Source organism: Capra hircus, chromosome 15, assembly GCF_001704415.2.
Source record: "Capra hircus breed San Clemente chromosome 15, ASM170441v1, whole genome shotgun sequence".
Taxonomy (NCBI): domain Eukaryota; kingdom Metazoa; phylum Chordata; class Mammalia; order Artiodactyla; family Bovidae; genus Capra; species Capra hircus.
In genome coordinates this window covers 80,748,597-80,762,648 of record NC_030822.1, presented here as the reverse complement: position 1 = coordinate 80,762,648, position 14,052 = coordinate 80,748,597, and the positions used below count along the sequence as shown (strand labels likewise).

General features: G+C 38.5%; 1 protein-coding gene across 3 annotated transcripts; it reads left to right on the top strand.

Moving 5' to 3' along the window:
- MSANTD4 (Myb/SANT DNA binding domain containing 4 with coiled-coils) lies at positions 2,845 to 13,254 on the top strand. Of its 3 annotated transcripts, none has more exons than XM_018059902.1 (3): positions 2,845 to 2,930; positions 10,071 to 10,693; positions 11,037 to 13,254. In XM_018059902.1, the coding sequence occupies exons 2-3, from the start codon at positions 10,232 to 10,234 to the stop codon at positions 11,610 to 11,612; spliced, it is 1,038 nt and encodes a 345-aa protein (XP_017915391.1). In that variant the 5' UTR covers positions 2,845 to 2,930; positions 10,071 to 10,231; the 3' UTR covers positions 11,613 to 13,254. The 3 variants fall into 3 exon arrangements, with proteins under 3 accessions (XP_017915391.1, XP_017915392.1, XP_013824842.2); XM_018059903.1 differs by having other exon boundaries at positions 2,887 to 2,983; XM_013969388.2 differs by lacking the exon at positions 2,845 to 2,930 and adding an exon at positions 3,011 to 3,343.

The window sequence follows — 14,052 nt, the reverse complement described above, 5'->3', positions numbered from 1 at the left end:
TCCAACTTTTCAGTATAATCAATATAAAATGATCAGTGTGACATTTTACATTTTATGTTAAATCTTCAAAATCATGTATATATTTTAAACTCAGAGCACATCTCAATTCAGATATTCTTTATCAGCAATATTCAATCTGTACTTATATATCAAAAAGTTTATAATTGAAAAAGTAGATTCACATCACTCAAGTTTCCCAAACATACTTAGACATTATTCATTAAATGAATTGAGTATTAGTTTTTAAATCAAAATTAAATACAATTAAAATTCAGTTACTGAGTTGTAGTAGCCAAATCTCAAGGGCTCATCTACCAAGTGGCTCATGCAGTGAAACAAACTCAGTTCTAGAATATTAGGTCAATTTTCTTGCCTGAAATTACTATCTCAAAAATCAAATTCACAAGAAGACTACCAGGTTAGTAATGGGGTACTAATATTAATGTTAGGCATTTTGGATTATCTTTCATCTCTCCCTTGTTGCTCTGTGCTTACTCAGACAAGATACAGATAAGACCAAAAAAAGAGAGGGTATCTGGAAAAGATCTCTCAGTCAGCAAAGAGACTGAGGTAATTGGAGGAAGCTTAATACTGTCATGTAAGAATTGAATCGCCAGTCCATGTCTGACGTAGGGTGCAGCTTGCTTGGGGCAGGTGCATGGGGATGACCCAGAGAGATGTTGTGGGGAGGGAGGTGGGAGGGGGGTTCATGTTTGGAAACGCATGTAAGAATTAAAGATTTTAAAATTTAAAAAAAAAAAAAAAAAAAAAAAAAAAAAGAGTTCATGACATAAAGGTAGAAAGTTCTTAATACTTACTGACTTACAAGGCCTTAACCCTTTTACGTAGGTAAATAAATAGATTTAAATAGTAGACAGACTCTGAAAAGGTCAGAAAGAGTCTGTTCATAATACGGATGGATAGTCCTTTTGCCTTTTCAATACACTCACACAGAAAATGTCTACTACAAACAAAACCCCAAACTATAAAATACAAGGTGTCATATTTTTCCAAAAACAAAACTGTTTACATTTCAAAGAGCATTATTTCATAAGTGCTTCTATTTTATGGAAGAGAATTCCTTCAGGAATATTGAGCAAGTATTCACAATTCACCCAGAAAATTCCTTTATTTATTTAGGAAAACTCTTTTGAGTGCCTATTATATTTCAGGCATTGAAAAGAAATTTCAGCAGTGGACAAGGAAGACCTACCCACCTGGAATATGTGATAAGAGCTGTCAGAGGAAAGGAGCTAACTACCGTGGGAACATTCTGAAGTAGGGTTGGCAGATTTACCAAATAAAAACACAGGATGTCAAATATCACATAGGACACGGTTATTCTAAAAATTATGTTACATATCTGAACAACAAATTTAGTTGAGTATCCTGTCTTTTATCTGGCAAACCTACATTAGAGGGACAACTTATAAGTGGAGATAGGGTGAATGAAGAGAAAGGAAGGCTTACTTGGAAAATAACTTCTAAAACAAATTCTGGGCATAGCAGGGAATAGGGAGAAATCATAGCAGGGAGAAATCATTCTGAGTGGAAAAAATGCAATGCAAACTAAAAGTCCCAAGGCCACTGTTAAGTCCAGGAATTGAAAGAAGCCAAAGTAATTGGGGTAAGGAAGAAGGTAAATGAAAGAGGGGTAATGTTGATGAAAGATGAAGCCTGAGAGAAAAATAGAAGAAACTCTTATAAAGAGTTTGTACTTTATTATGAGTATGGTTCCACTAGTGACCTGTAAGCAGTCTGTGTTAGCTTCAGTACGAAGAATAGACTACAGTCCTCTTGGCGGTATGATTGACAGCCCAGTAAGGATGCTACTGATGTAACTGAGGATTTCAATGGAGGCCTGAACAAAGGCAATGGAAAACCAGACTCATTAGTAACACCAGAACTAGAATTTGAGATAGCAACTAAAGCCTCGGCAATTGCAAAGGGGATAGAGAAGAGAACTGAGAGGGAAGAAAACCAGGGGAAGCATTATAGAAATCAAATGAAGAAAGGTCAACAAGTCAAATATTTATGAGGAGGTAAGAGCTGAGAAGGCGATGGCACCCCACTCCAGTACTCTTGCCTGGCAAATCCCATGGATGGAGGAGCCTGGTGGGCTGCAGTCCATGGGGTCGCGAAGAGTCGGACACGACTGAGCGACTTACTTTCACTTTTCACTTTCATGCATTGGAAAAGGAAATGGCAACCCACTCCAGTGTTCTTGCCTGGAGAATCCCAGGGACAAAGGAGCCTGGTGGGCTGCCGTCTATGGGGTCACACAGAGTCGGACACGACTGAAGCGACTTAGCAGCAGCAAGAGCTGAGAAGTGATGACTAGATTTAGCCGCAAGGAAATCACCAGTGACCTTTGGAGGGGTAGTTTTACAGGGAATGACTGAAGCAAAATTAGGTCACCGTTGGCTGAGCAGAAGGTGATGCTGGGTTCGGAACCAGCTGAGGAAATGCGAGGGTTCCACTTCCTCTTTGCCCTTTTAACAGGTTTGGGTCAAGGACAGGAATAGTTTGGAGATGAAGCTGACTGCGCTCCAATCGGGCAGAACGGCGCAGCGGGCGACCGCCAGGGGCCAATCCTTCCCCACAGCGCTCTAGATTGACGGGGCCCGGCGCCAAGGAGCTCCGGCGGGAGGCCGAGTCACGGGGGGCGGAGTCAGGGCACTAACCCGGAACGGCTTGGGACGCGCTTTCCATTGTGAGGCCGGACCCGGGTGGGCCCTCAGCCAGAACGGCAGCGTCCTCCGGGCCAACGGGCGAGCCTCGTTAGACGAGCGGCGGCCGCGGCAGCCAGTGGCGTAGAGGCAGGGGCGGGCCGAGTCCGTGGGCGGGGAATTGATAAAGCATCTCTGTTTGCCACCCCGCCCCATACACACCCCAGAGGCGACGGCGGGGAGGCGCTCCCCGGCGTGCAGGTGAGCGGCGGTGCCGCGAAAGAGGCTGTGAGAGGGCGGCCTCTCCGCGGACGGTAGGTGCCAGCGGGGTGGTGTCAGGCCGCAGTCACCCCGCCGCTGGCTTTGGACCCAGCTTCGCCGCGTCGCGGACCACAACGCTCAGGAGAGATAGAACTCGCCGCTTCAGCCTGACCTGGGAGGGTGGGGAGGGCCCAGGCCTCTGCAGCAAGGCTGGAAAAGTTTCCAGGCCCCCCTCAGGGATCTGATTTGCGGAGCGAGCACTCTCTTCCAGGTTGCCCTGTATCCTGTCAGGTGCAGCTGTGGCTGTGGCCGAGTCTGCGGCGCGCTCCCTCCTCCTGGATGGCCTCCTGGGAAATCAGCCTTCCTGTATTCTCCCAAGGGGCTGTTCCAAAGGGAGAGGATGGGAGTGAAAGGTACTTTATTAATGTGATAACAGGGGACTCTTAAGTAAACTTTAGTCATTTACCTACCACAAGTTACAGGCAGGGAGTTGAATGTCCTCTAAGAGTATAGTGGAGACAGTAGGGCCCGGTGTTGGTGGGAGGTGGGAAGCCCACTTCAAAGAGGGTTGGGGGAAGTTTGTAGATTTTGTGATGTTTTTCTTCATGCACAATCTAATGAGTTTACCTACAAAAAAATTTTGACCCAGAATTTATTTCCGATTTTACTTCGACCTCTTAATTCTGTCTTATCATGCGGTATTTAGGAACTTCATTCTCAAGTGTTAAGTCCTTAGAAAAAAATTACCCAGGTGTAATATGCCTTTGGTGGTACACCATCTTCACAAGGATTATGCAAGTGAACTACTTACACCTATTTTCACCCAATAAAGAATGATTGTGAAATGAGATTTCAGGAAAATGGCTGTTCTCTGTGATTGGGTGTGGAAAAACTATGAATTTTTAGAGGGTGCAACTACTAAAGTCCCTTTTGTAAAGATACGGAAGACAACCAATATAAAAGGGATAGTATTTGACAGCTAATATGGCTTTTAAAAATATTTTGTGAGGTATTTAGCCCCAGCACCAAGAATACGTGCCTGGCACATAGTAGGAGCTTGATATATTTGAATAAAATTATTGGGTAAAGGATGATGAAAACCCAAACCGTTACATGGGTACAAAAATGTAAAGGAGAAGAGAGAAAAAAATTCCTGAAAACAGCTTAGTTTCTATTCATGCAAGCATAGCAACCAAATATCAACTCAAGGTTGCTTTGATTTGGGTACTATCTTACATTAATCAGAAGGTGTCAAAGATTTTCACACAATTAAGCCGTGACTGACCGGAAGTCTGAGATACCTTTTGATATCAATTTCAGTGAGGTAGAAAATGTGTGTTAAAGTGCAAATGCCTTTTATCAAGAGTTCCTTAGTGGTCTAGTGGTTAGGGTCTGTGCTTTCATTGCTGTGGCCTAGAATTCCCTGGTTGGAAAATTCCCACAAGCCATGTCTGTCAGCCAGAAATTTTTTTTAAAAAGTGCATTTTATCAGTGAACTAGTTCCATCAGTTTGGTATAGAACAAAGGGTTAGGAACATAGGTCAAAGACAAAGGGATACCACTTTTGTAGGGTAGAGATACGGAATTGCAAATTGTTGGAGGCGGGGGTGCACAGAATATGCAAATAGTAGAAACTGCTGCCCAAATTTTAAGAATATATTGACTAAGGCATAGTTTTAAGAGGATTGTTATTTCTATCATTACACGATTGATCTCACATTCTAAGAGCAGCAAAATCTGATTACAGATTTTTGTCTAAATTAAGATTCTGTTGGCAACTGTAATCATTGTTTATTATGCACTTGTATTTTGTATGTTATAGTTTGTGTAACAATGCTTCCATATAAAAGGCATATTGCTTGAATTTCAAAAAAAAAAAATACAAATTTTCAGATATATTTGCCTCTTGGAGTAAGTTTCTTAGCAAAGAGTAGGGCCTTTCAAGCCAACCTGACATTTGTCCCCACCCTAGTTATTTAACTTTGATTCCTGATACTTCTGCCATGTATTACTGTCCCTCCAAATAAAATGCCAATTCCTTCTGACAACTTTCCTTGATCCAACCAAAAATTACGCCTTCTGAACACCCAGGATATTTTGTTAGTATTTCTCTTCATGCACTTTTCCTACATTCACATTATTCATTGAGTAAAGAAGTGTTCATTTACTGTGTCTAGACTATACTAGGAAGTGGATAATAGCTGATATTTGTTAAGGGCTTATTATATCTTATATATTATAAGCTTTTTGTTTGGGTTGTCTCATTTACTCCTCAAAATATTGCAGTATTCTATTATTTTTCCCATTTAAAAATTAGGAAATAAGTTTAAAAGGTTAAGTAATGTATTCAGATCATAGAGCTTCTAAGTAGTGGAATTAATATACAAGCCTTGGTAGTCTCTATTCAAAACTTTCTGTTTATAGTCTCCATTATGAAGTTTTTCATGTAAATTTTATGCATATATATTTTAATAGATTATAGATTATTTGTTAGAAGTAGTATATTCATCTTTGATCCATTATTGCTTCTAATGTAAAGTAAGTGATTATAATAGCCTATTAGTGGAAGCATGTGGCTAGGCCAACAAACAGCTATATGACTGAGATAAATGACCATATATGTGATCTCTAGAGCTGGTGAATGATGGTGGACAGAGTGAGTGAACTTGTAGAGCATAGCATGTTCTGTCTAGAAATATTCTTAGGTTGAAAACTGAGCTTCTGTGAATATGTATACAGCATAGACATAAATATATATTCCTTTTCTGATTTTGTTGGCTTGCATTAACATACTAATAATGTTGTACTAAGCCATATTCATAATCTAATTGGGTATTCCATTATGTGGCTGCACTGCAGTTTATTCATATAATACCTTATTGAATATTTATATTTTTACCATACTTCTACCTTTTAAATGGTTCAAGAAGCCATTTAAATATCTGAAACATTCTGTATCTTTTGGAAACAAAAAGTCATCCTTAATTTGATATGGAATTTGGTGTAACTTTAGCAATCTTTTCTATTTTTAAGGACATCTGGCCTGCTGATTCCATTTCTTAAATATATTTTTAATAATCTGCTCCTCATTGGTTCATACTGCCTAAGTAGTTCTTCATAGCCTATTTATTTAAAATATTCTTTTCAGAATTTTGTATAACTTGTTAACTGTTACATTATTTAGTATAGTTATAGGGTAGGTAATTTAAGGTCTTCACTTAATCTCATAAACTGCTTCTTGCCTTGACTTGGGCTGCCTTTTTCTTTAAATATATACTTTGCCTGTAGCAGTTTGTTTTGCTAGCTTACCTTACTTGAGTTATTGTCTGTTTGATTTTCTGCTCTTTCCCCTCCCTCAATCACTTTTTTATTTTATGTTGCATTTTTACCTCCTATTAGGCACAATGTTATGTATTGAAGATACTGTCTTTGGAGCAGGTGGGGTACCATCTTCTAGATCCTCATAAGGGTGGAGCAAATGGTAGAGGAAGGAGGAAACGAAATTTGACTGCACTAATTCTTTGAAATGTGGTGCAATGGCCCTATAGGTACTAAAGAGAAGTATATTGGGGCTGGTTTAATGATGTGCAAATAATGTGTAAATCAGTTTTCTTCAGTTCCTTTTTTATGTTGCTTATAAATATAGTGAAGAAAGAAAGCATTAGTCTTTCAGTTGTGTCCAACTCTGCAACCCATGAACTGTAGCCAGGCTCCTCTGTCCTTGGAATTCTCCAGGCAAGAGTACTGGAATGGGTTGCCAGTCCCTTCTCCAGGGGATCTTCCTGACCCAGGGATCGAACCCAGGTCTCTTGCATTGTGGGTAGATTCTTTATTGTCTGAGTCATCAGGGAAGTCCCATAAATATAATATTTAATGATTATTATTCAGTTGCCTCTAGAGAAAAGCAATATACTTGCCCGGCTCAACTGAGAACTTGAATTACATAAGGAATGTTAGGTCAGTGCTAATTAAATGAGATCCTCTAAAATTACAAGGCTTCTAGAATGTTCACTAAACTGTTGTAGGATCAGATGTTAAAACATGCCATTTTCTTATTTTTTATTAGGTAATATTTGAAATATTGAAAAATCATGTAGCTTTAAGTATACAAGTAACCAGCTCCTTGACCACTGAAAAGAAGAACATACTAGGTTGTAACATTTGTCCATTTCTGTGTTGTAAATACTGCCATCTTGGCCAGTTTCTAGTTCCCAACATGACATTACTGAATATGGAGTTGGGAAGTGTACAATGACCTTCACCAGCTCATATCAGCAGGCTCCAATATACTCCTAGTGTTATAAAGCATAGTAATAAAGACCAACAGATTTACCACTTGACCTATGAACTAGAACAATACCAATATTATTGTGGCCTTTTTCTTCCTTTAGAGAATTGCCTTTCATGCAATAATAGTGAACTTAACTTACTGTGTGCCAGGAACTATTCTCCATATTTTACTAAATCCTTTAATCCTTATAGTATTTCTATGAAGTAATAATATTATTTTACAAATGGAATTGCACATAGGGAAATTAAATAACTAAGGCACAAAGCTAGGAAGTTGCGGAACTGGGATTCCAACCAGACATCTGACTGCACAACCTGTGCTTATAACCATTACACTGTGCGTTGGAATGTGTGCATGCTCAGTCGTGTCCAACCCTTTGTAACCCAATGGACTGTAACTTGCCAGGCTCCTTTGTCCATGGGATTCTTCAGGCATGAATACTGGAGTGGGTTGCCATTTCCTTCTCCAGGGGGTCATTGGCTGGAAGATTCTTTACCACTGAGCCTCTTTACCACTGAGCCACAGCCTGTTTTGATGCTTTTTTAATGTATGAATATGTTTGCTTATACTCTAGTGACAAGAGGCTTATATTTGACTATAATGGCAGTATTTGCCTAAGACAGAATCAAAAGTGCTGCCACTGTCTGATTATGCATTCTAATTTAGTGGATTTCAATTTTATTATTAAATGTCTCAAGTAATTGAAAGTCTGCTTTAGAATAGTTTGCTGCAATCTTTTTTTTTTTTCCCCTATTTTTGCCTGCTCTGCCCTTTTTGTGGGTGTATGAAACTGACAGTGACTTTTTAAGGGTTTATTTTCTGCTCTTTTAAGGTTTTAGTTCTCTCTGGTCTTCATTTTATCATCAAGGAGTAGTTCAGGAGATGGTTACTGTACATCAATGGTTAGAAACAAAAAGATGCATTGGTGGGCATTTTTTTGATGATGTTACTAGACACACACAAGATCAGTTGAATAAGTATTACTGGAAACCTGGAAAAAATGCATACAAGCAGTGAAATCTTAATAAAAAAAAATATTTTTAGAGTTTAGAAATAAGGGATTTGCATCCATTTTTAAGCCCTGGAGAGAAGAGGTTTAATAGTGATAGAAAAGATTTGTGCATTTACTGATTAAATTTAGTTACCTTACTTACTATACTTTTGCTTCAGTAGAAAATACTATTTATACTGTCAGTTACCAGAGAAATATTTTTCACTCTACTAATAAAATTTTAAACTGGCAAATATTAAAAGTTTTTCAGTGAAGAAACTGTGGTAGAGTGAAACATAACTGATTGAAACTTTGGAGAGTTTTCTGGCTACATATAGAACTTTATCCAGACTTAATGATGGAACATGGAATTTAATGATACTGGTATTTTTTTTCTATTGGCAGGAAATGTTTATGATCCTACAATGATAGAGCAGGAGGGCACCTTAACAGCCTACCCTCTCATTTTGTAAAGGAGGGAAAAAAGAAGCTCTGTAGCAGTGATCATTGAGTGAATTTGAAGTCACAAAATGTGGTTTGTGTGAATGTGTGTGTGCAAAGTCACTTCAGTCGTTTCCAACTTTGTGACACTATGGACTGTAGCCCCCCCCAGGCTTCTTTGTCCATGGGATTCTCCAGACAAGAATATTGGAGTTGGTTGCCATTTCCTTCTCCAAGAGATCTTCCAACCCAGGATTCAAACCCACATCTGTCTCCTGCATTGGCAGGCAGATTGTTCACTGCTGAGCCACCAGGAAAGCCCTTGTTCCTCATTACGTACTTTTAAAATCTCCTTACCAAGGAAAAGACCCATTCAACATCTTTTCCAGTTTGTTTGTGTGCCTTCCCATAATGCAAAGGTTAGATAGCAGAAGAACTACATTTACCAGCTATTGTATTGAGGATCTGAATGTACTTTAGATTCCACCAAAGAGATGCATTTGTATAAGACTTGAAATCAAAGTGTGTGAGAGAATCAGGTGTTTAAAGCATTTGTTTACTGGTGTGGGTCAGCACCATGGTTTTCAAACTTTAGCAAGTATTAGGATCATCTGGAAGACTTATTGAAACATAGATTGCCAGATCTTGCCCCCAGAGTGCTGTATTCAAATGGTCTGGGGTGGGGCCTGAAAAGTTTACTTTTTTAACAAATTTCAGGTATACCCTCTTTCAGTCTTATATTTTTTTGCTTTTTAACATCTAGTGGTCACTTTGGCAGGTTGACTGATTTATTCATTCAAAAGTGTTTATAGTATGTATGCCTGCCATGTGCCAGGATCTCTGCTAGACTCTCGAGACAGGATGGTGAGCAGAAATATTGCTGTCTTCTGAAACTAACAGTGAAATGGAAAAGAGACACTCTTAGTTGTATATTAGCACAGGTGTAACATTTAGGTGAGGAAAATGAGTAATTTACTTGTCAGGAGAGGATTCACTGAGGAGCAGATGTCTAATCGGCAAGCTGAAAGATGAGGAGGGATTAAGTAGGCCAAACAGGGAACAATCTATTTTCTAGTCAGAGGGAATAGTGTGTACAAAAACCCTGAACAGGGAAAGAGATTGACAACAGTGGGTGACTTAAAGAAGGCCTTTGCAGTTAGAGGATGATTTGGGGAGAGCAGAAGTAGGGAGCAGATCAAGAGTAAATACTGGCAGTTAGTTAGGGACCTTTACAGCAGCCTAGGTGAGAGAAGATGGTAGCTTGGACTGTGGTAGTGCTGGCAGAGACAGAAAATGTAGTCAGTTTTAAGCCATATTAAGAGGGCTTTTGTTTGTTTGTTTTTAAATTATATAACTTACTGTGTTGAATATATTGCAAAAGTTGCAAGCTGATTGATTTTTACTTTTTTCTCTTTAGGAATCAGCCAGCCAGCCTGTGCTACTAGATGAATGGAAAACTCTGATTTAAACAAAGTACTAACAAGGAATTGTCCTTGATTTTTGTACTTTGTAGAAAAATTCTTCCTCAAATTCTTTTCACATCTTTCCTTACTGTAAAAACTGCATTTAAGTTAGAAAATGAAGCAATTGAAGAGGAAAAGGAAAAGCAATTTCAGTGTACAAGAAACTCAGACCCTTTTGAAAGAAATTACGAAAAGGAAAGAAGTAATTTTTTCCAAGCAGCTCAATACAACAATTAATGTAATGAAGCGAATGGCTTGGGAGGAGATTGCACAGTGTGTGAATGCTGTAGGAGAAGGAGAACAGAGAACAGGGACAGAAGTGAAAAGAAGGTACCTTGACTGGCGAGCCCTTATGAAGAGAAAGAAGATGAAGGCAAACATTAAGTTAGTTGGTTCAGGGTTTCCCCTTCCCACATCTGATTTAGATGACTCTCTCACTGAAGAGATAGATGAAAAGATTGGATTCCGAAGTGATACAAATTTTGATTGGCAAAATGTGGCAGATTTCAGGGATGCAGGTGGATCCTTAACTGAGGTCAAGGTGGAAGAGGAAGAAAGAGATCCCCAGAGTCCTGAAGTAAGTATTAGCCTATGTGAACCCTCTTTTTATTTCTTCATTTCTGATATGAGAGTTTGTTATAGACTGAGAACAGTTAAGAAATTCCCAGATTTTCAAGCTAACTTTAAAAATAGTACATAACAGAGTCATTCCATTTTTTACTATCTTACCGTCATTAATCTCTTCTCACCTCAATGTACTCTTGTAACTGTACATTATTAGTAATGTCACACAGTTGTAAATATTTTTCAAAATTCAAAATAAATGGTTTTGTGTGCTCAAATACAGAAAGCTTTAAAGAAATGCCTAAACAAATTTAAAACCATGAATATAAATACTGAGAACTACTTTTCTCTTTTAGTTTGAGATTGAAGAGGAAGAAGAAATGTTGTCATCAGTCATTCCAGATTCCAGGAGGGAAAATGAACTTCCTGATTTCCCCCACATTGATGAATTTTTTACTCTGAACTCAACACCATCTAGGTCTGCATATGATGAGCCCCATTTGCTTGTAAACATAGAGAAACAGAAACTAGAATTGGAAAAACGAAGGCTTGATATTGAGGCTGAAAGACTGCAGGTAGAGAAGGAACGCCTACAGATTGAGAAAGAGAGGCTGCGGCATTTAGACATGGAGCATGAGCGACTTCAGCTGGAGAAGGAGCGGTTGCAGATTGAAAGAGAGAAGCTGAGGTTACAGATAGTCAACTCAGAGAAGCCATCTTTGGAAAGTGAACTTGGTCAAGGGGAAAAGTCCATACATCAGCCACAGGATATAGAAACTGAGAAGTTAAAACTTGAGAGAGAACGCTTACAACTGGAAAAAGATAGGCTGCAGTTTTTGAAATTTGAATCAGAGAAGCTGCAGATTGAAAAGGAACGCTTACAAGTAGAGAAAGAGAGACTACGAATTCAGAAGGAAGGACACTTGCAGTGATTTATCTAGGTCTCCATTTATCAAATGTTTGTAAACCATAGGTTTCAGTTTAAAAATCATTGCAGGATTAGCTGTATTGTTGGGTTTTTTTCCCTGTTTAATAATAGTGTTTTCAGTAGGAAAAAGATGATTATTTGTGGGTAATTATATGCTTAAGTCTTCTATGAAAACTATGTGCCCTAGCATAAACAATGTAGCAGAAATTGTTGTACTATACTCTTTAGTAAAATTACAGTCTTGTATAATCTATGGACTCAGTTTACAATTATGTCTGTATAAAATTCTAGCTCAGTAGTTGTTAACTGGGGGTGACTTTGGCCCCCCCCCAAAGACATTTAGCAATCTCTGGTGACATTTTTTGGTTGTCAGAATTGGAAAGTTGGGCACATTGCTACTGGCATGTAGTATATAGAGGCTAGGGATGCCTACATCCTCCAATGAACAGGATAGTTTCCACCCTGCCCCCTAAAAAGAATGATCAAATCCAAAATGGCAGTATTGCTGAAGTTGAAGAACCCTGTCTTAGCCTGGCTGAGCACCTCTTTTAGCTATGTTTCAGTTTCAAAATGTTAAAACCGCAGATATTTATGTAGGAATTACTTAAATGGCCCCACACTTTAACTATGAAACAGTATAGTATATTGACTATAGGTATGATGAAGATTATAGATGTTTTATTCCTTTGTTTCCATCTGTAGATAATGTGAGAGTCAGAAAAGAATATAGGCAACATCAGAGGTTGTCTAAAGTGGGTTACTTTGCAAAGCAGTTCATTCATTTAGCCTTTAGTGCTTTAGAAACAGCACACATTTTTGTAAGCTTTACACTTTCTTCTGACTCCATTGACTAAGCCAGTAGTTTAGACAAAAATTGTCATTTCAACCATGTACTGAAATCCTAATATACTCGGTTGAAGCTAGTAAGAATGTTACCAGTTTAAAAATGGGGCCAGTAGTCAATGAACTGAAACTCAGTAGTTGGTCATTTAATTTTTAAAATAGATAATAACTATTTGGAACTGGGAATGGGGGTGGGGGAGAATGTCCTCTGTATCCAATAGTATTGATGGTGATGAAATAATGATAGTAGTGGTGTGTTATGAATTAGGGAAGCACTATTGCACACTATCTGACATAATCTGTAGAAAAAGTCTTGAGAGTAGTATTCCTGAACCTGAGGCTTAGAGAACTCACACTTCACTTAAATGACTAATTTCATATATCTTGATGCATTTTGTCTTTGTTCCTCCCTGTGAAACAGAGTTTGTATCTTTAGTCAGTCATTTTGGTATTTATTCTGAGACCGAGGGTTTACTTAATCTGGTGATTTGCCTTCAGTCTCCTAAAGGTAATTTTTCCACTGTCCAGATGATTCTGATGCACACTAAAGAGAATCTGCATGAGATCAATTTGTATTTTCCCATTTCCAGTATAAGTAGCCTTAGTACGTCTGTTCTATTGACAGATACTACCTTGATTCTAAATTGATTCTTGTTAATTTAAGAATGTCTTGAAACCATCTGTAACATTTGAGTATGGTGTATGAGGCAAAAATATACATTTTAGTTACCTTGCGTTTGGAATAGTGTTATTTTTGTATAATTGAAATAAATGCTTCTACCATAGAAATGAATTTGCCGATACTAATTGTGTGAATATTTATCATTTCAAGTGATGCTCAATGCCGTGAGGGTTGAGGTTGTCAAGGCTGGAGGAGAGCTTTATCCTGGTGAGTGGGGGAAAGGGGCCTAACATTTGTGTTAGGGATTATGCTATGTGCTTTTCATGCATTATTTTGTTTCTTAAGCCTTGAGTCATTTTGGCCCGATTTTTATAAGAAAGGAAACAGTAATTCATCAGTTTAATTAAAGAATAAATAATGGGCCAAATAACTAAATAGACATTTCTCCAAAGAAGATATACAGATGGCCGACAAACACATGAAAAGATGCTCAACATCACTCATTATCAGAGAAATGCAAATCAAAACCACAATGAGGTACCATTTCATGCCAGTCAGAATGGTTGTGATCCAAAAGTCTACAAGCAATAAATATGGGAGAGGATGTGGAGAAAAGGGAACCCTCTGACACTGTTAGTGGGAATGCAAACTAGTACAGCCACTATGGAGAACAGTGTGGAGATTCCTTAAAGAACTGGAAATAGAAATGTCTTATCACCTAGCAATCTGAATTGAAGATAGAAAGTATTATTTATGGTTGGAGCACTCTTGGTTCCAAGAAGTAAGAGACCTAAAAAAAAAAGAAGCATCAGCTTACTATCTTCCAGGGCTTTGGTTGAAGAGCTTTGAACTTCTTAACACTGTCCCAGGTATAGATGGATTCAGTTGGTTCACTGTAGTAGGAAACTTCATTGCTGCATTTCTGAAGTATGCACACTTGGAGTGAGTCATTTTAGTTAGCTGTTTCTGTGTAATTTGT